This window comes from Bacillus rossius, chromosome 5 (genome assembly GCF_032445375.1).
Source record: "Bacillus rossius redtenbacheri isolate Brsri chromosome 5, Brsri_v3, whole genome shotgun sequence".
Classification (NCBI taxonomy): domain Eukaryota; kingdom Metazoa; phylum Arthropoda; class Insecta; order Phasmatodea; family Bacillidae; genus Bacillus; species Bacillus rossius.
The window spans coordinates 8,958,306-8,980,309 of record NC_086333.1 but is presented as its reverse complement, the minus strand read 5'-3'; the positions used below and the strand labels follow the sequence as shown (position 1 = coordinate 8,980,309).

Here is a 22,004-nt window from a genome sequence, read left to right as displayed (position 1 = left end):
GACGCCAGCAAAAGAAGAAGTTCATGTAGGAAACGAAAAGCTCAGCATAGTGAAATTCTAACGTCAAGCCCTTACAAAGAAGCTGTGGAGCTTAAGACACGACCGAAAACCAAAAATATTCTATGAAGAAAACCTAGCAAACTGTCACTTACTGTGGAACAGTCCAAGTCGAAACAGTGTCGGAAAAAATTGTCAAGGAAAACATCTTTACCAGTAATGAAGACAATATGCATAATCTGCTGTGAAAGTTTTGAAGAAAACTGGATTCAATGTTGTACATGTAAGGGATGGGCACATGAGGAATGTGCTGGAGTTGATCCAGATGATGTATCCTTTAACTGTGATTTGTGCTTAATGAAGAAATTATGTGTCCGGGGCTACCCGACGTGTATCGTTTTCATGCAAAAACATAAGCACCATTATAATCATCATTTTCGTTCATTAGAAGATTGTATGTGTTTGTATTGGCAATGTATGCACATGTAGTGTTTCAAGCGTAAAACTAACAGATTAACTTTTTAAATATATATGAAAATTTTTCAGATGTATGTAATTATGCTTAAGTGTCCGGGACTACCCACCTCTCCCCTATGCTTTGACATAAGTGGCGAGGGTCAGTCTGCCAGCACCCACCACGGGGGAAGGATCGGTCGCCATTTATTTTTATTTTTGCCCTCACCAGGTTCGAACCGATGACTCTGAGCTCCATGTTGTAAATTTATGTTTTTTTAATATTTTTTATTAAAAATTTAATTACATGATTTTTTTTATAAATTATAATATTTTTTCATTAAAATCGGATAATAGATAAAGATTTTAAAGATGGCGGTCGTAACGGAAATTGCAACGGTGACGTCATAATCCATGATGACGTCAGAGGCTTAAAGCGGCTATCTCTTAGGAGTTTTAAGCCTCTTTTAGGAGTTTGAGTTCGTTCTAGGGCAAAACGATTTTTTGTATATTTGAAATCCTAATTTTTGGATTGTGGAATTTTTTGAGATTTTTTGGCGGAATTTTTTTCCACAGAAATGGAAATTTTGGTGAATTTTGAGGAATTTTGGGAAAATATTGCCCAATTTTGGCTAATTTAGACTAATTTTGAGGGTCAAAGTCAAGGTCAAAGGTCAAGGTCACAACCATCCAAGATGGCCGCCGTGACGTCACAATCCAAGATGGTGGCTCGGCACCTCGCACCTTACCCTGAACCCTGCGCTCGGCGCGCCATTTGTATACTACTGAGCTACTACGGTCTATAAGAGTGTGCAGCAAGATGAAATTAATTTTCATTATCTTAAACATAATATGTCCATTGATCTCCTGTTCTCAGCTAAGAAGTTAAGTTGAAACAATTTGAGGGTTTAGAAAACCGAATAAAATGGATGTATCATCATTGTAAAAACTGAGAATACATTCAAGCCGATTCCAAGTAAATCCTACAAACTGTAAAGACAATTATAAAGACTTATAAATAATGCTTAAAAACAAAAAAATTTCGATTTCAAAGTTTTTTCGAAAGCTTACAGTATTATAGATGATGATAAAGTGTTAGTCGACAGTGATTATGATGATGCTAACAGCTACAATTTGGGTTCTTTTTAATGCATGTGCGGTCATAGTCATTTCTTTCAACTTGCGTCCTTTTTTAACCGACTTCAAAAAATGAAGAGGTTCTCAATTCGACTGTTTGTTTTATGTTTGTTACCTCAGAACTTTCGACTGGGTTAACTGATTTTGATGATTCTTTTTTTATTTCAAAGACGGTGTTTCTCGTGTGGTCCCATTTCAATTTGGTCCAGTTCTGACAATGGCATCTATGATAAAACCATGTGTCTTAAATTTGCATTACGTATGTGCGCGGTAAATGGACGAATAACTCAATATCACGCCAACCGATTTCGATGATTCTTTTTTTTTTTTACTGGAAAGGATGTACTTCATGGGTAGTTTGATGAGAGTTTGGTTAGATTCTGATTATGGGATCCATGACAAAGTATCGAAACTCTTCAATTCTTAGGAGCAAATTAACGATACTCGACCGAATCTTTTATAGGCCATCCGTATATTTGAGTCACCTAGCATAAAAATACGGATTTTCAAGATGGTGTTCGTTACAAAAAGTGAAACGGTGACGTCATAATTCGAAATGGCAGCCATAGCATTCTAATTGTCAAGATCATGCATGACCTCGGAGGCATAGGGAGACTTGAAGATGTGGAGGTTAAGCCTGTTTGTGAACTTTTCAAGCTGTTGGCATATTTAAGGACAAAAACAAGAAATTTCCCCACAAAACAGGAATTCTTTCCTTTGATATAGAGCAATTATTAATTTCAAAATTTTTTTCGAGATTGTTGTTGAATGTTTTTCCAAAAAACTATAAATTTTGCGGAATTTGATAATATTTGGGGCAAATCTTCGGTCATTTTTGGCTGATTTTGTCAAATTTTTAAGGTTAAGTTAAAAGGTCAAGGTAATCAGTAGCATATAATAGTTCCTTCTGTACATGGCTTTCAAAGGAGGTGCCAACCTCCATCTTGGATTTGTGGTCACGGTGGCCATATTGTAAGACAATGACCTCGACCTTGACTTTGCCATTCAAAATTTACCAAAATTTGCCAAAGTTTCCCCAAAATTTCCAGTTTTTTGGCAAACAAATTACGCCAAAAAATCTAAAACAATTTGAAAAATAACAACTTTCTCTTTTTCGAGGATAAAATTCCCGTTCCGAATAACAATTTCATGTTTAAATTTAAAAAAATGACAACGGCTTAGAAATTCCTAAAAAACTGCTTAAATTCCATAACGGCAAACCGTGTTCAGCCGCACCTTGAAAATGAGAATGCCATGGCCGCAATCTTGTACTTAGACGTATCTGTTGCAACTTTCGTTGCGGCCATCATAAAAAAGTAAGTTTGAAGCTAGAAAAATAGGATTTTTTTAAATTATAAAAAAATTCATTGATAAAATAATAATAAATTATTTAAAAAACACCGTGTCACATTTTGTTACGGACACCATCTTGGAACGTTGCATGTTTCGATATGCCTGTCATCTTGGATGTGTATGAATCATCGTTGCAATTTTCGATATGCCCGCTATCTTGGATTTATACCACTGCCAATATATTAACGTTCGGTATCTTGAAAAACCGTAACTTTATAATAAGAATTCGAAAAAAAAATAAAAATTATAAAATATTTAACTAATCTAAATTTATTAAATTATAATTTTAAAAAATTTGTTTAAGTCATGTAGTTCTCTGTTCGGCCACAGTGGGAACAAAAATAAATATCGTAACAGATCCTTCCTTCACAGAAGCTGCCTCACAACACTTTGACCATTGCATATTCAGCTAGTATGACATCACGTCTACCATCTTGTTTACGTCTGCTGGAGCCGCCATCTTGTTTTCGGTTGCTAGAGTGCGCTATGATCATGTTAGTTTAATTTTTACACACTAGAGTGTAGTAATCACTTATTATAACTGTGGCGTCCACCATCCTGAAATTTGGGTGCCATCTTGTAAATATGCATTTATTTAGCCATAAATTCGGGAAAAATTCCAAAATTGATCATAAAAATTTCCAATTAATGTACTGATTTAATTGGATTAGTTCCTGTCCTTTGTTTCATCCCTGGACGATTAAATAATTTATAATTTTATGTAAATAATAATAATTCCAATGAAATATGATGGAAATTCCTAAAAGAAGCTTAGTTCGTAGCCAACCAGCCTCCTATAAGAAGATATGTCCTACATCTTGAAAATTCGTAATAAATAACCTATAAATGAAGAAAAAATTTGAAAATTAATTTGAAAAATCTATTAATTTACTGATTGAATTGACGGATTCTTGTCCTCACAGCGATCGTTGATGAATGCAAATATTCTTTTTTATGTAAAAGTAATAATTAAATACTTAAAAATACTAAACGTAGCCTCAGTTCCACAAAAAACAGCCTTCAGTGGTCTTTATGGCCGCCGTCTAGAAAAATTGTATTTATTGACCTAGAAATTCGGGAAAATTCCCAAAATTCATTAAATAATTCACTTATTAAAATAATGACTGGCGCAATAGTTTTATGTCCTTGGTTTGATTCTCGGCCAGTGATCAGGATAACTAAAGTTAAAATATATTTTTTTTAAATTCTGTTTCCCATTCCCTTTCGAGGAGTTAATTTATTATTAACTCTAAGAAAAACAACTTTAGACAAAATACTTGTCCAACGAATTAAATACGTTGTCATTATGCCTAACATGGAAGTCTTTTTATCGATACAAGGTAATGTAAAATGGAATTTAAAAATTGATTGTAACTTAAGTTAGCCCTATCACTGGCCGAGAATAAAACCAAGGACGGAAATCTATCGCGTCAATCATTATTTTAATAAGTGAATTTTTTTGTTGAATTTTGGGAATAATCCTGAATTACTAGGTCAATAAATACAAGTTTTTAAGACGATGGCGATAAAGACTTACTGAAGGCTGGTTTATGTGGAACTGAGGCTACGTTTAGTATTGTAAACATGATTTATTAAATAAATTTTTATGACGTGACAACGTCTAATAAATCGATGAACGCCGGCTGCAGGCATGAAAAAGTGTCCCGTTACGCACATTTTCCCGTTGCGCTGTGTCCCGTTACACGCATTTTATATTGCTCTTTGCTAACCTGAACCTCCTAGTATTGCGACCGAGTCCGTGGCGTAGTTATGTTTGCATGCATTTCAATGTAACCTTTTCATTGCTCTTTGCTAACCCGTTCCTCCTAGCATTGCTGCAGAGTCCGTGGCGCAAATATATTATTTTTGACTGCATCTTGGTGTTGGGTAAGCCATTTCCTTCACATCATCCTTAAAACACTCCCATTCTTTTCCTACTTTTCGTATCATCGTCGTATCCTTAACAGAATAACACATATTTAAAGAAGTTAAATAGCAGACATGTATAAAAGTTATAGTTAAAATAATCTCTTCGTTAAAGTAATAAACATATTTGATTTAATGAGTGCAAATAAAAAAATTTATCAATAAAATTGTTGATTTCATTTCACTCCTTCTTTGTATTCATAAAAAAAATAGTGATAATTCAATAAAAATGATTCAATTTTATTCATAAAAGTATGCAATAATTTCATCAATGTTTTGTTATGACGTTGTCACGTTAAACTATCGTCCGTAAACCGACTTTACAGACAACAAATTTTTGTACATAAAATTAGTATATTTGCATTGATCAAGGATCGAAGCGAGGACAAGAATCAATCAGTTCAATCAGTAAATAATATTTTTTTTATGAATTTTCAACTTTTCTTTAAAAATATAGGTTATTTATTACGAATTTTCAAGATGGAGGGCTTATCGGCTAATAGGTGGCTGGTTGGTTACGACCTAAGCTTTCTTTAGGTCTTTCCACTATATTTTATTGAAATTATTGTTTATACAAAATTATAAATTATTGCAATGTTCAGGAATTAAACCAAGGACAAGTACTAATCAAATATAATTATTTTATTAATTGGAGGTATTTATAGTTAATTTTGGAATTTTTCCCGAAATTATAGCTAAGTAAATACTGATTTCCAAGATGGCACCCAAATTTCAAGACGGTGGATGCCACAGTAAAAATAAGTGATAACTGCACTCTGGTGGTTAAAAATTAATCTAAAATAGTGGTAGCGCACTCTATCAGACGAAAACAAGATTGTGGCTCCAGCAGACATACACAAGATGGCGGACGTGATATAAATAAATAAATATATATATTTATATGCAATTGTCAAAGTGTTGTGAGGTCAATCTGCCGGCAGCTTCTCATGAGAAAGGATCTGGGCCCTATTGCATAAACACAGTAATAATATTAGTTCCTACATAGTTGTGAAATAAAAAGTAGCTATTAAGGTAGAAATTTGTGTTTCATAAACAAAGTTGAAGGACTGCTAAAATAGTTCACTAATTTTATTAGTTTAATAGACAGCTGATGTTGGTGGGTAATATTTTTATGTTTACATTTTTGAACATTGTGTAAAAATGGCTAAAAGAGAACTTAAAAAAAAGGAAATATTAAATTTTTTGAGAATAAAGATGTTCTGTTTTGTGCATTTTCTGGCACTTTAACAAAAGATGTGAAGAAGTTGTGTTGAACAGAAATACGTGATTATGCATTAGCAATCGGTTTAGTCATAAACGACAAAGACTATGCCAATTTCCCTACATACAGTAGCTTTAGAAACATTGTGCATGTCTGCTATGCAGTGGTATTGCACACCATTACCAAGCCGGTGTAGTGCTATTTGCAGTGGTTGCTTAGGTGAAAGTGCCTGGTTCCGCGCTGTTGGATGAAATAAAAAAGGTTCATTGCTTGTGATCACATAATTAAAAACACCACGTGTTAACCTAACACGTTCATTGTACTCATATGTTTCCTCTAACAACGTATAGGTTTTCCTTTCTTGAAAATGTCTCGGACGTCTTACTATTACATCATCATCATCATCTTCACTTCCACTAGAATCTGAGGATTCCCTTTTCTTTGTTAAATTTTTGTACTACACAAACAGATTCCACTGCTGTTCTCTAAAAATTGATGACTCTTAAAATGATTTATTATAAAGCTAAGATTGATAAATTTCAGTGCTAATAATCAGTGCAATATATTTGTGTTTGAAGTTTATGAAACACTCTTGATTTTGAACTCATTTTATCACTCATTATTAGGAGTCCTACACTACTAGCTACTTTTTTACACTACTAGTTTTATGAAACAAAACTTATAATTAGCAGCTACGTTTATGACTCTTGACTCCTAATTATGAGACTAATAAGTTTTATGAAATAGGGCCCTGGCACAATGTTTTTTTTTTTCCTCACAGTGGTCGAACCGAGGATTCCAAGACGTAAAAGTATTTTTCAAAATAATAATTTATTATATTTAGATCAATTAAATTTTTTACATATTTTTTTTAATTTTTTCGAATTTCTACCACAAAAATTACGGTTTTTCAAGATCGCGAATTTAACGATAATTGCAACGGTATATATCCAAGATGGCGGGCGTAACGAAAAGTACAACGAAGATATCTTACACATCCAAAATGTTAGGCATAACAAAACTTATGTTTATAGTATCCAAAATGGTCACCATAACGATATGTGCAAAATGGTTTTTAAAATAAATTTTTATTAATTATTACTATTTTTTTATAAATTTATAATTTTTCCCTTTTTTCTAACATAAATATTACGGATTTACAAGATGGCGACCGTAACAAAAATTGCAACAGTTATGTCTTAATACAATATGGCGGTCATGGCATCCTTATTGTTAAGGTGCGTGTAGACGCGGCTTGTCATTAAGGAATTTAAGCAATTTTTAGGATTTTAGAAGCTGTTAGCATTTTTGAGGACTAAAACATGAATTTTTCCCTCTAAAACGAAAAAAAAAACTATTTTTTTAGTATTTTTTGGCGTGTTGTTTTTCCAAAAAAACTGGAAATTTTGGTGTATTATGTTGAATTTTGGGCAATTTTTGAACGTCAATGTAAGGTCATCCAAGATGGCCGCTGTGACGTCAAAATCCAAGGTGGCGGTCGGCACCTCTGGCACCTCCAGCGAAAGTCAGGCTCAGGATGAACTATTATATACCTATTACTGTCATCCAAGATGGCCTCTGTAACATCACAATCCAATATGTCGGACATAGGTACTACTGCCACCAGAGCCTGATGCCTGGGCTCGAACTACTAATTAAGTCAACTAAAACAGAGGGACCGTCACAAAGGGGGCAACCACGAAAACCTTTCGTTAGCATTCTGAGTCAAGAGAATTGTTTTGTCCTTATGATCATAACCAGCTTCGCATTTGTTAATTCATATTTTTATGGCTGTGCTACTAGCAAATATATGTTCTTTATTCTATCTTTCTTATTTACATTAAATATGTTGGTAATACGTTATATTGTAGTTAAAAACTTCAATATTTTTGCCTTATACCATATAACAGTATTTTTAAATGATCCGACATGTCTGGAACTTTCATGGGATAAAGTGTTTTTGGTAACCTCCAAGGTTACAAATTGAATTTAAGTCGTTTGCTATATAAGCTGATAGACTTCCAGTAAAAAAAATGGGTGCGTGCACTTAGGTACGCGCGTGAGAAGTTATACTTCTTTGGCATCATAAAAAAATAGTTCTTAATTGCATGCAAAAATAGTGCGTGGAGTCCCTCCGCGCGGAAGAAATGAAACTTTGTAATGTGGAAATGAAAATAGGAAGGGGTAGAAATTTATTTTTAGTGAAATCATATTGTATCATATCAAACTAAAAAAAATAAAGGCAATAAATTTGTAACGTTTCATAGATTGATTTTCAGAGAGAGAGAGAGAGAGACCTATTGAATGTCTATAAAACTAACTTTTTTATGAAAGCACATTTTTATGAAATAAATCATAAAATCATTCAACAATAAAAGCTGTTTATTTAATCAAGTGGACGGGTTCGCCCCAAGGAGAAAATTGACGTGGCGAGACCTCGTGGACATAGAGAAATGACACATACTCACTATTTATGTGTCTATGAAACATGATTTATTTTCTGTAGTTTAAATTGTAATATACAAAAAGGGTATAGAAAATTGAAACAAATATGGCAACACTACAAACTGTCAGGATCTTTATTTTTTTCTTACTCTCTACTTAGTTCCTTACAATAGCAAAACATAATGGCTTCTTATAATGATTATATTGTATGTCATAAAATTAAGATTTATTTTCTTTCCTTGAGCCGATTTGGATGAAATAAAGCTTATATTTCTTTCTCTGCTACGCTCAAGTTAACTTGAAAACCACATTAAAATTCGTATAGTAGTTTTGTAGAACACCGCGTACAAACAGACAGTGCTTTCATACCCCCTCCATGGTAGCGTTAAACGTTTATCTCAACCTTGTTGGAAGTCACATTAGAAGTATAACTTAAAAAAAAAACATGTCGCAGTATACACACCTGACTCACTCATCACACTGGCATACTCACCTGTACAGTTCTCTACTGGATCATTCTTTTCTTTCTCTTTGGTTAGACCAAGACGTCCTCGTGTGAACTGCTGTATTGGTTTGTCCCAGTACATTACTAGAACACATAGACACAGATGTTTTTTAGCAACACACACTTGCAAGTATTTATTGCTTGACAATTTTCACCAGTATTTGTGTAGAAATAGATAGAAAAATAAATTAAAATAATAAGATGAAAAATCTAGAAACAAATTAAGGCCACATGCTAATGAATGTTCAAACTAAAACACACCAGTCAACTAAAGAGTACTTCTTAGTAGGATAGTATTTGTGTAGGTACTAATTTATAGTGCGGAATCGCCTCTAGGCGCTAGGATCTGACCTGACGCGTTGTATTTTTACATAACATACCATGAGTAACTGTGAAATATTTAATTGTGACCCTTATGTCTTATGCTGTAGAAAAAATGTTGAAGTTTAAAGTTATTCCAATGGTTACTTCAAGAATTAGTACCTACTGTAATGGTCACATCTAATTTTAAACTAAACACGAAATGACCTATCATTCAAATTTTAAAGTTTTCTTTAATTTTTTACAGGGCAAAATTAGAAAATAATAGTAACATAAAAATAACTGTTTTAGTTGCTATTAAATTAACTAAATAGGTTACTTTTTAAATGAATTAATATCAATGCTAATAATAAAAATTTTATTAAACACATTTATTTTGAAAATGTAACAACATTAAAACAAAATTTATACTTAACTGAAAAATATAGTATTTAGAACATTTTTCGGTTTGTCGGTTTGTTTATTAGTTGGTCTGTATTTTTCCTGACATCACTCTACATATACTTCACAGATATTGATACAAAATATTTTATTGGCAAAGTATTTGGCCAACTCCAACACTAGGCTATAAATAGTTAAAGAATTCTACCCCCAAAATAGTAAAAAGGGGTTAATGTGGTTTCAAAATAATAAACGATACCTCCGAAGCTAATCAAGCATAAAATGGAATTGGACTCAAATAATATACTCACCAAAAATATCAAACATAACTTTATTATTTTACGAAATTCAACCCCTAAGGGGTGAACGTGGGGTAAATTTGGTTTTAAGATAATTAATTATATCTAATAACGTAAAACCCTAACCAAGCATAGAACAGATATTAATTACGCGTTTTTTATCTAAAATTTGTTAAAATAAATCTTTCTTGTTAATTAATTAAAATTTCATTCTCAATAAAAAAACTCACATTCGTTGCGTATTATTTTACAGTTTTTTTTTTTTTTCAGAAAAATGCCACGTCTTCGAGGAAGAGCCAGAAATATTGGTCGACGTACTCCGAACGCGCAATTAGTCCATGATCGTCGAATAAATAGAACAGATGAAGAACACTCGGCGGATAATGCAAATCTGAGAGACCAAGTTGCATCTACACGTGCGAATGAAAATTCAGTACAACGCACTCAACGTCTTCGTGCTAATGCAGTAAGACAACGAGAGGCACGTCAACAAGCGACGGATGCACATAGAGAACGTAACCAACGCCGGATGCAAAATGATTGAGCATTGACAAGAGCATCACTCAATCGCCTTGCGTTTGAATATGATCCTGAAATCAACTATTCGTCACATGCATTAATCTCGATTGGTAGTATGGACAAAAAGTGTCAACATTGTCATGCTTTCAAGTACAAAGGTGAATCAGCTGGTTTATGTTGCGCATCTGGAAAAATTTCACTGCCATCGCTAAATCCACCGCCGGAACCTTTAAAAACACTTTTAGCTGGCACCACATCTCAATCGAAATTGTTTTTGCGAAAAATTCGTAAATTCAATTCATGCTTCCAAATGACATCATTTGGAGCAACAAAAATTGTTCATAATGGTCGTAATTTCGAATCTACATTCAAAATTCAAGGTCAAGTGTACCACCAAATTGGTTCATTGCTCCCAATGCCTGATGCCGATCCAAAATTTTTACAAATTTATTTCATGGGCAATGAGGAGCAACAATCACACACACGCTGCGCTTACAACTATATAGAGCAGATGGAGGAACGAGAAATTGTGGACATTAGGGAAACGTTTTTGCAAAACCATAACCAGTTGTTGCAATTGTTCAAGACTTTTTCTAGCAGACTGCAAAACGACAACTACGCCATTATTATTAAAGCAGACAAAGTGCCCTACGGAGAGCACGCAGGCACATATAATGTTCAAACTATTAATGAAGTTGCAGTTGTTATGGCTGGTGACCCATGTGAACGTCGGGACATTTGCATTCAACGCAGAGATAATACGATGCAAATAATTCAAGACAATCATCGTTCTTACGATGCATTGCAGTATCCGTTGATATTTTGGGAAGGAGAAGATGGATACCATTTAAGTATTAAACAAAGGAATCCAACTACAGGTACAACTTATAGACTATCTTACAGAATTTTTTTTCAAATAATTTCTGTATCTCTCATATATATATATATATATTTATTTGCAGGTGAAGAACTGGTCAAGAAAGTTAGTGCTATGAACTTCTACGCATATCGATTGATGATTCGTGCTAATGATAATACCATCCGATGCAGAAAGCTATTTCATCAGTATATTGTCGATATGTACGTAAAAATCGAAAGTGAGAGATTACGATATATAAAATTTAATCAAACAAAACTTCGTGCTGAGGAGTACATTCATTTGCGTGACGCTGTTATTGGTAACGTAGATGCATCTAATGACATCAACAACATCGGTAGCGCATATATTCTCCCATCATCATACATTGGTAGTCCGCGTCATATGCAAGAGTATATTCAAGACGCCATGACTTAAGTACGTGCATATGGCCGACCAGATCTTTTTATCACATTTACGTGTAATCCAAACTGGGATGAAATTCAAAGTTTGTTGTTGCCAGGTCAAACATCGATGCATCGCCATGATATCACTGCACGTGTTTTTAAACAAAAATTAAAATCTTTGATGAATTTGATTACACATCACTCGGTATTTGGTGAAACACGTTGTTGGATTTACTCTGTTGAATGGCAAAAACAAGGTTTACCTCATGCGCATATTTTGATTTGGTTGGTGGATAAAGTACGCCCAGAAGAAATCGACAAAATTATTTCAGCCGAAATTCCAGATCCGAATGTTGATCAAGAATTGTTTGACATTGTAACTACTAATATGATCCATGGTCCATGTGGTACTCTAAACATGATGTCACCATGTATGGACAATGGAAAATGTACGAAACGTTTTCCAAAACCATGCCAATCTGATACTATCACCAATATTGACGGTTATCCATCTTACCGGCGTAGAGACGTAGACAATGGCGGTCAATCATATGAATTGCGTCTGTCAAACGGTGTGAGAGTAGATATTGATAATCGCAGAGTAGTTCCATATTCACCATTGCTGTGCAAAACCTATAAAGCGCACATAAACGTTGAACTATGCAGTTCAGTGAAATCTATAAAATACATTTGTAAGTATGTTCACAAGGGCAGTGATAAAGCTGTATTCGCTGTTCAAAATGTAAATGACAATGACGAAATTACACGTTATCAAATGGGTCGATACATAAGCAGTAACGAAGCTATTTGGCGCATTTTTACGTTTCCTATACATGAAAGGGATCCTGCTGTTATACATTTGGCTGTGCATCTTGAAAACGGACAGCGTGTTTACTTTACAGAACAGACTGCACTACAACAAGCTTTAACGGCTCCAAAAACAACTCTTACTGAATTTTTCAACCTTTGTTGCCGACAAGATGTGGTTGGTCAATTCGCAAGGACATTAATGTATACTGATGTTCCTAAATTTTTTACGTGGAATAAATAATCAAAAAATTGGGAACCACGGAAACGAGGCATTCCAGTCCCAGGATTCACCGACATATTTATGACAAATACTTTAGGTCGAATATATACAGTTCATCCTAAGCAACGCGAATGTTTTTTTTTTGCGTTTGTTATTGGTTAACGTTCCTGGACCAACATCTTTCCGATATTTGCGAAAAGTCAATGGTACTTTATACGACACTTTCTTTGATGCGTGTCGTGAGTTACATTTATTGGAGGATGATAACCATTGGGATCTCACACTTGCAGATGCAGCACTGAGCTCATCTCCACAACAAATTCGTCAATTATTTTCAATAATATTTACAATGTGTTTTCCGTCTGAAGCATCTGCTTTGTGGGACAAATTAAAAGACTCAATGAGTGAGGATATTTTACATCGGATTAGAATTACTAATCAAAATCAAAATACCGAATTCTCCGCAGAAATATATAATGAGTCATTAATAATTATTGAGCATATTTGTACTCTTATTTCGAATATGCCGCTCATCCATTTCGGCATGCCAGCGCCGAACCGCCCAGCAGTAGATACCATCAACAGCGATGTTCAACGGGAACACCACTTCGATAGAACTTCTTTGGCTACTTTTGTTGCCAATAATGAACAATTGCTCACTGCTGAGCAACGAAATGTATATGATCAAAAAAATGTATCAATTGCAGCGCAACAAGGTGGATTCTTTTTTTTGGATGCACCATGTGGTACTGGTAAAACATTCCTCATTTCATTGATACTTGCGCGCATCCTATCACAAAATAATATTGCATTGGCTATTGCTTCATCAGGAATCGCAGCAACGTTACTTGATGGTGGACGGACGGCGCATTCAGCGCTTAAATTACCTTTGAATGTTCACACAAATCCCGAAGCAATGTGTAACATAAAGAAGCATTCAGGCATTGCTCAAGTTTTGAGAAAATGCAAAATTATTATCTGGGATGAATGTACCATGACCCACAAGCATTCTCTGGAAGCTCTCGACAGGTCCCTGAAAGATATCAAGGATAATACTAGGCTTTTCGGTGGTGCTCTATTGTTGCTGTCTGGTGATTTCAGACAATCATTACCAGTCATTCCACGCGCGACATATGCAGACGAAATAAACGCATGTTTAAAAGAATCTTATCTATGGCGAAGTGTCAGCAAATTATGCCTTACTATTAATATGCGCGTTCAACTTCAAAATGATCCATTAGCGTCAAGATTCTCTGAATAATTGTTGGATATTGGCAATGGTAAAATTAAATTGTATGAAGATACACAATATATTCGACTTCCAGAGAATTTTTGCAACATGGTGGCTACCAAAGATGAGTTAATAAACAGTATCTTTTCAGATTTGAGAAATAATTGTACTAATCATGGATGGCTACGAGAGCGAGCAATTTTAGCTGCAAAAAATTTAGATGTTAATGCTATCAATTTCAAAATACAGCAATTACTGCCTAATAATGAAACTACATTTAAATCGATCGACACTGTTGTTGATCCTGATGAAGTTGTTAACTATCCTGTAGAATTTTTAAATTCATTAGATTTACCTGGAATGCCACCACATAATTTGCGACTGAAGGTTGGTTCACCTATAATTTTGCTTCGAAATTTGAATGCTCCGAAATTATGTAATGGGACGCGATTAGTTATAAAAAAAAATCATGGGCAACATTCTTGAAGCTACTATTTTGAGTGGAAAATTTCAAGGTGAGGTTGTACTTCTACCACGGATCCCAATGATTCCTTCAGATTCGCTTATACCATTCAAACGTTTACAATTTCCAATCCGCTTGGCATATGCTATGACTATAAATAAGTCACAAGGCCAAACCATGACAATTTGTGGCTTCGATTTAGAAAATCCGTGTTTTTCTCACGGTCAATTATATGTTGCGTGTTCCAGAGTTGGAAAACCATCGAATTTGTTTGTTTATACACCTCAAGGATTAACTAAAAATATTGTACATCCAATAGCATTAAGATAAATTAAGTTTTTGTAAATTAATAAATAAATATTATAAAATAGTTTCATTATAAGATTGTTTACCTTTACTTCAAACAAGTTAAAGTTTGTATTTACGATGCTGTTATTGCCACACTCCACGGATAATATCCCAACCTGTAATCAGTCATTTCATTCACTTAAAATTTTCGGTGACGCCTAGAAATATCCGTGTCAATAATCATAGACAGTGGCTGCTATTATCCAGTCTACAAATTTCATCCGTGGAGTGTGGTAATAGATGCACCTTTTTAGTTAACACAGCTTCTACATTTCACTTCACTCATACAGTATATGCATACTTACACACACAGTATATACTCACATGCTACCGATCGGTCGAATTTGTATAAGTGTACATGTAATGAAGTTAGATATTAAAATAACTCTTGAATAATAATTTTCATAAAAACAGTCCAGATTGTTACAGCTTATTGAAGAATGTTTGAAATTTTCGAATTAACGACGTGTGTACAGGACAACGTCTGTCGGGTCTGCTAGTTATTTTATAAATTATGATTTCTAGGCTTGAGGTCACGTTACTGCATATCCAATGCCTGCATTACTTGTCCATTGCATGTCCTGTGTATATTGTTTGTGTATTCTTTGCATAAACTGTGTGTGTTCATGTGTGTAAACCTATGTTCATTGTGAGTGTACTATGTGTACTCTGTGTTCATTCCGTGTGAACTGTGTGTACTGTGAGTTCATTCCGTGTCCTTTGTGTACTGTGTGTACTGTGTGTCCATTGTGTCGAGTGTGTGTACTGTTTGGCCAGTGTTTGTAATGTGGATCCATTATGTGTACTGTGTGGACTGTGTGTCCATTGTGTGTCCAGTGGGTGTACTGTGTGCCACCATATTTATTTTCAATATTTGCTACCAGGACTTGCCATATTACAAAAAAACCGTTCTTCGTTAGAGTTCCGCATGCGGAATATTCTTGCAAGTGTTTTTTTCAAAAAATCAAATTGACTTATTACCTTCGTTGAAAAAAAGAGTAAACTTGACCAATGAGGAAATAGCTCTTGCTTTCACTTTGCGTTATTTCAGTAAGCGATGTTATTTATTTTTAAAACAGAAACTTAACTTCCTATTGCCTGGACTTTCAACTATTCAACGATGGGCATCTTCATTTAACATGAGAAAAGGTATCCTAGTAAAACATGTTTGAAGTTTTGAATGTAGCACGTCCTTCTTTGCTAGACTTCGAACGCATTGTTGTTCTTTGACGAAGTAAAAGTGAATAAAACGCTCGAGTATGATGCAAAAGAGGATGAAACGATTACAGGAAAAACTGCTCTATTCATGTTAGAAATTTATTTTTAAATCTAACTTCAGTTTATTTATATTGCAAACATTCCCAAAAAGTTTTAATGAGCTATGGCTACTTTTATTAAACACTAATAAATTGATATGCAATAATTTTAAATATTATAAATTTACTGAGAAATTAATACAAATAAACCATTTTGTTTACTAGTTTCATATTAATTATATTAATTTTTAAAAATTCATGAATTCATCATTGATATTTTGAAAATTTTTACTGTCACTGGAAAAATATGTTGAAATTAATAATTCATACTTGCTTTCAGTCACAGCATGTTGTCATTTGAAAAGCATATCAAAGCGATTATAATTAACAGTAATCTATAAATGAAATACTATAAGTATTGCGTATCAGACATGTGAAACGAGCCAAGCTGATAAGAGAAAGCCGTCAGTCAGCAGGTGTAGTATTACGGCTGGGAACGGCGGGGCTGCAGATGACGTCAGAGCGGAGTGTCGGGCTGTCTACATTGTTCTTATGGAATCGAGACAACCTCTCTCTACTAGCCTTGGGTTTTCTCCATGTGCTTAAGATAATTCCTGTCAATATTTTGTTGTTTTTCTCAGTATGGTCCTAGTTATTCCTGGCGATACTTGTTGCTATTCTCTGAGTGCTTTTGGTTATTCCTGAGAAAAAATCCTTGCATTTTTTTTTTTCTGAGACGAGTAATTTTATTCAGAATTTCATTAAATTATTTAATTTTTGTTACCAAATCAGCATTTACAATATTTTTGTCAGGTGGATTTCAGACAAAAAAAGATTAATTACTCAGGCGATTACTATGCATTGAGACAGCTGAGAAACACTATCATTCAAGGTGAACTTCCTTCTATTTGATTACTAGCGAGCCATTATTCTCTTTGAGATCATGAGTGAGCATCCCGCAACCTACATAAAAAATAAATAATATTTACCTCAACACAATACATGACGAAATCTGTTGTGAGGGATAGAAGCAACTTGCAACCAGTTTATTTTGTGAGATAAAATAACTCTCGATGCTAAATGGAGGTTTGGAGCATTGGGGCAGTTAAAGCAATTAAAGCATTCATTCTTCGGAGCATTGGATAAGTTGCAGCTTTGTAATGATTAGAGCTTTGGAGATTTGGACATTAAGAGCATTTGGAGCAATGGAATCACTGGAGAATTCGGTGCATTGGAGAACTAGTATTATTGGTGCATTGGAGAAATGGGAGCTTTGGAGCATTGGAGTACTTGGACCAATTTGATCCTTGGAGCATTTGAAGCTTTTGAGAACTTGGAGCATGGCACAGTTGGAGTTTAGGAGCACCTGGAGTATTGAAACACTTGGAGCATTGGAGCCAAAGACTGTTGGAGCCAAAGACTGTTGAAGTCAACGACAGTTGGAGGCTTTGTATCATGCCGCATCTTGCGACCGATCGTATCCTACTGATTAAATCGTATCCCTGTATTGTATCATAATAATTTGAATTTTCGTACAAAGAGTTGTCCTTTTAGTTAAATGTGCTTCTTTTTTAATGTGCTTATTTTTTAATGTGATTGCTTTTCGACGAATGTGCTTTCTTTATGTGCTTCCTATTTTACATCGAATGAGCATCGATAAGTCTGTACGCAGAACATGATTTTCCTTGCACTTCGGAGACGATTAGTCTATAGGGGAGACCGGGGGTGGTTGTAACATTTCAACTTTGATGACAAATAACTACAAAGTTTTTGAGTTTTAGTCAAACGAGTCATGGAAATAGAAAGCCGGTAATGTTATTTACGATCGATAGCAGATACAAAGTATCTTAAGTTATACAACTTACAAAAATTTGTGAAAACTATGTGGAGGCAGAATGTTACATCCATCCCCACGGCGGGGTTGATTGTAACAGTACTTGGGGTTGGTTTTAACAGCACATTAAGACAATGGATTTTAATCAATAAAGGCTGTAGACTACATCAAAAGTAACACGGATAGTATCTAAAAAAAAGGATAATTTTCAAAACACACATCAAGGAAATATTTGCTTAAAATACATTTAAAAAATCCGTATTTAACAAAAACATTTCAAAATTTAGGCCTACCCTATAAAACAGAATTTTAATATTTACATTATTCGTCATAAAACACTTTCTCTGTCTGATGCATATATATAATACACAAGGTATATTTCAATTATAAACTCATGGGATTTCACTTTAAATAAATCAAAGAAAATACAAATATAGCTAAATAAAATATAACAATGAAAACAAAGAAAAAAATTTAAATAATAATGCTTCTGCAAAAATTTTACTAGGCACTTCTTACTCGGATATTCCATCTGACATGCAGTTGAGACATATATACCGCTTGAACTTCTTCGCACATTGAAAATAAGCCCATTGCTTGCAGTCCAAACATTGTACCCACTCCTCCCCAGGTTTGCTTTTTGAAAATGCTTCTATGCAGACTAAACACAAACAAGCTTCGTCATAATCTTCCTCTTGAGATGAAGTTATTTGAATATCCTTCGTTATTCTTCTTTTCTTCTTCTTTTCTATGTGTTCGTTCTTGGAAATTTTTCTTTTCTTGTATTAATTTTCGATATCTTGCTTCTCAGGAGTATCTGTTAACACAGCACTCTTACGCTCAATCCTCTTCCTTGTTGTTTTCCTTGTTCCCGATTTAGGAAATGGTAGTACTATTTCAGGAGAAAATTTACGTTTTGATGTTATCACTTCAGAACCAGATGATGTAGACTGCATTACTGGTGTTGACGGCAAAGAAGACACAATAACTGAAGTAGACCTAGCTGAAGAGGCCATTGGATTTGGCCTAGAATACCCGTCAAATGAAGTGTTCATCTCTGGATTAGGCAACAAAGACACATTAGCTTGGGCAGCCTGTGTAAGTGTTTCAATCGTGGCCTTGCCGCGATCAGTTTTCCTCTTGGGATTTCTTATCTACAAATAAAAAAAAATCATTCAAACAATTTAAACATAGAATATAACTGATTTATACCCACACATTTATTTCCAATATGCTGTTTGAAAAAATATATTCACTAAAATGTATTAAAATTATCTTTAAACAACGAAAAAACAACATCATGTGTGTTGCATTATTACACCAGAGGGGCCAGGGCAGGTTGTAACAAAGATAATTCATTGTTACAACCTGCCCCACACGACACCATTACCGAAAAAACCCTGTGTGAACAGAACTTTTCAAAACATTGGGATGATAGAGCCAGGTATATGTAAAGCACAATTACGTTATCCGACAACGTATTTTAAACATCATCATTGCTGCATTACACAAGAGACGGGAACGTAAGTTCGATGAAGGATGTAATTCACTTACCTTTTAAAAAAAATTAATTTGATGTGCGAACGTATTCTCCGGCGTAGGGCGTTGACAGTCTCGTATAAACCGACGCATCAACAGGCACGTCGCTTGATGTAGAGACAGCTGCGCTCTGTTGAGACATGAACGAACTATGTCGTCTGTTACAACCTACCTCGTGTTACAACCATCACCGGTCTCCCCTACGCATAATATTGAACATGACCTGTTTGAAATGTTGGTCACGTATCGATGAACTGGAGTTTTAGACATTGGAACTTTGTCACATTGGAGTGTTGGAGCGGTTAGGGCAGTGGTTCCCAACCTGTGGGTGATCGCCCCCAAGTGGGTGATTTGGGATGTCAGGGGGGCAATAAATAAATGGGGGCGATTTGGGGGCGATGAGTATTCAAAGGGGGAAAATTAAAATAGTACTGTACAATATAAACTGTAAAGTAGAAGTTGCCGTATAGCATGAGTCACTAGCTATTCTTAGCCGGCGAGTTCACTGCACTCACCCCTCTCCACAGTCACCCACCTGTTGTTGCTCAGCGCGGCCGACTGGTGACTCAACCCCCTGCCCCTCATGCTTTCACAACACACTTGCCATTGGAATACATACATCATCAGTCTTCACTAGCCTTTATGTGCCTCACCATCAATTTTTGTATGTGTCTTTTTTATTTTTGTGTGTTTGTTTTCAAGTGTAGAAGTTCATGCACAATTGATTCAATAAAGAAGAAGTGTCGTCAATACTCAGCTTAGTATTTAAAATTCGGTTTTATCGCGTCACCGCAAAATGTGTGGTTTCCACATTGTCATTTGTAGGATAAAACATTCACTAGTAATGAAGCCATGAAGCCTTCGCAAATGAAAGATTATTCATCAAGAGTACAAAGTGTTAAAGTGAGTAAAGAACTTAGTTATTATCAACACCTCAAAGCTAAAGCTGATAAACGGCCTAATGTGAGTGAATTATTTGAAAAACGAGCAACCTATCATGACAAAGGTGTCTTGCTTCTTACTATGTGTATTTACTGATCGCTAAATTTTATGAACCACGCACAACTGGCGAAACTCTTGTTTTAACGGCTACCAAAAAATCGTTGAAATCATGCCCTAGTAGTAAGTCAATCGGTTCCTTTCAACGACAATACTGTTTCCAGACAAATTGACGAAATGGCCACGGAAGTTGAATCTAAACTCACCAATTTGTTGAAAAAAAAGTAAATTGCAGATTGCATATTGATGAATCAACTGTGATTGAAAACAAAGGAATTTTATTAGCTTATGTGAAGTTTATCAATGAACAAAAGGAAATAACTGAGAAAATGTTGTTTGCTAGAACTTTGAACACTGATATGAAGGGATCGTTTATTTTTAAATTGATGCAAGATTATTTTGAGAAAAAGGAGATTCCCCTTACAAACGTGAGTACTTGCGCAACAGACGGTGCTCTTGCCATGTCAGGTCATCATGCTTGCCAGAGGCCATCAATATTCACTGGGTCATTCATCGTGAACACTAAGCTGCGAAAAAATTGAGCGGTGTCCTGCATGAAACCCTACAACTAGTTATTGCTGGTGTCAACAAGATCATAGCTAATTCCCTCAATGATAGTCTGTTCCGATAATTTTGCCATGAAAATGAAGAGGAATTCGAACGCTTGCTTCAAAATATGGCCGTGATATGGCTTTCCAAATGAAACTGTTTGCGCCGTTTCTTAGAATTATTATACACAGTTACTGAGTTTCTCGACACGACTGATCCTGTTTTAAGTGAGAATTTGAAGCAACGCAAGTTGGAACTTTCGTAGCATACAGATATTTTTGAAAGAAAAAAAAAACGAATTAATATATATAGCTTCAAGAAAACAAGATGAACCTTATCAAGGTCACAGGAATTACTTTATCATTCATCACCAAGTTTGATATTCACAAGGTAAATATTGGCCGTAAAGAGCTGATTCAGTTTATGACCCTTAAAAAGTTTTCAATGTCAGATAACGAGCCTCCTGAACTCCAAGATGACAAAATATTAATTTTTACTTATTAAAATTGACCAGTTAAAAACTGACATGGAATCAAGATTTGCAGATTTTACCAAGTTACAAAATTCCGGATTGGATTATATTATTCATTCTCGTTTGAAGCTGTGGATAAGCTCTATAACTCTTTGGAGACGAAGTTTCTAGATCTGAAGTATGACTGTGAGGCGAAAATCATTTTCAAGCAGAGCGTTTACAAGTTTGCAAGGGTGAAGCTTATGGACACTTATACACCACTGCGGAGAAAAACTGAACCAGTTCTCATCTCGTTCCCATCATCATATTTATTTTAAAAAAGGTTTAGTTCTGTTGTTCAGTTCCTCACAAAACAAAGAAATAAGCTGGACATTTACCTCAACGGAGTCTTGCGCCTAAACTTGACGAACATAAAGCCAGATATTCAAGTTTTAACTAATATCTACCAAATCAGAAGGCAGC

The 22,004-nt window shown here is 34.8% G+C and overlaps 1 protein-coding gene across 2 annotated transcripts in view; it reads right to left on the bottom strand.

Moving 5' to 3' along the window:
* LOC134531575 (sodium/potassium/calcium exchanger 4) overlaps window positions 1-22,004 on the bottom strand; it is a 758,952-nt gene that overhangs the window by 316,510 nt on the left and 420,438 nt on the right. For both annotated transcript variants that reach the window (XM_063367287.1, XM_063367288.1), the window contains exon 6: window positions 9,027-9,122. In XM_063367287.1, coding sequence (XP_063223357.1) covers window positions 9,027-9,122 — 96 coding nt within the window. The remainder of the gene's footprint in view (window positions 1-9,026; window positions 9,123-22,004) is intronic.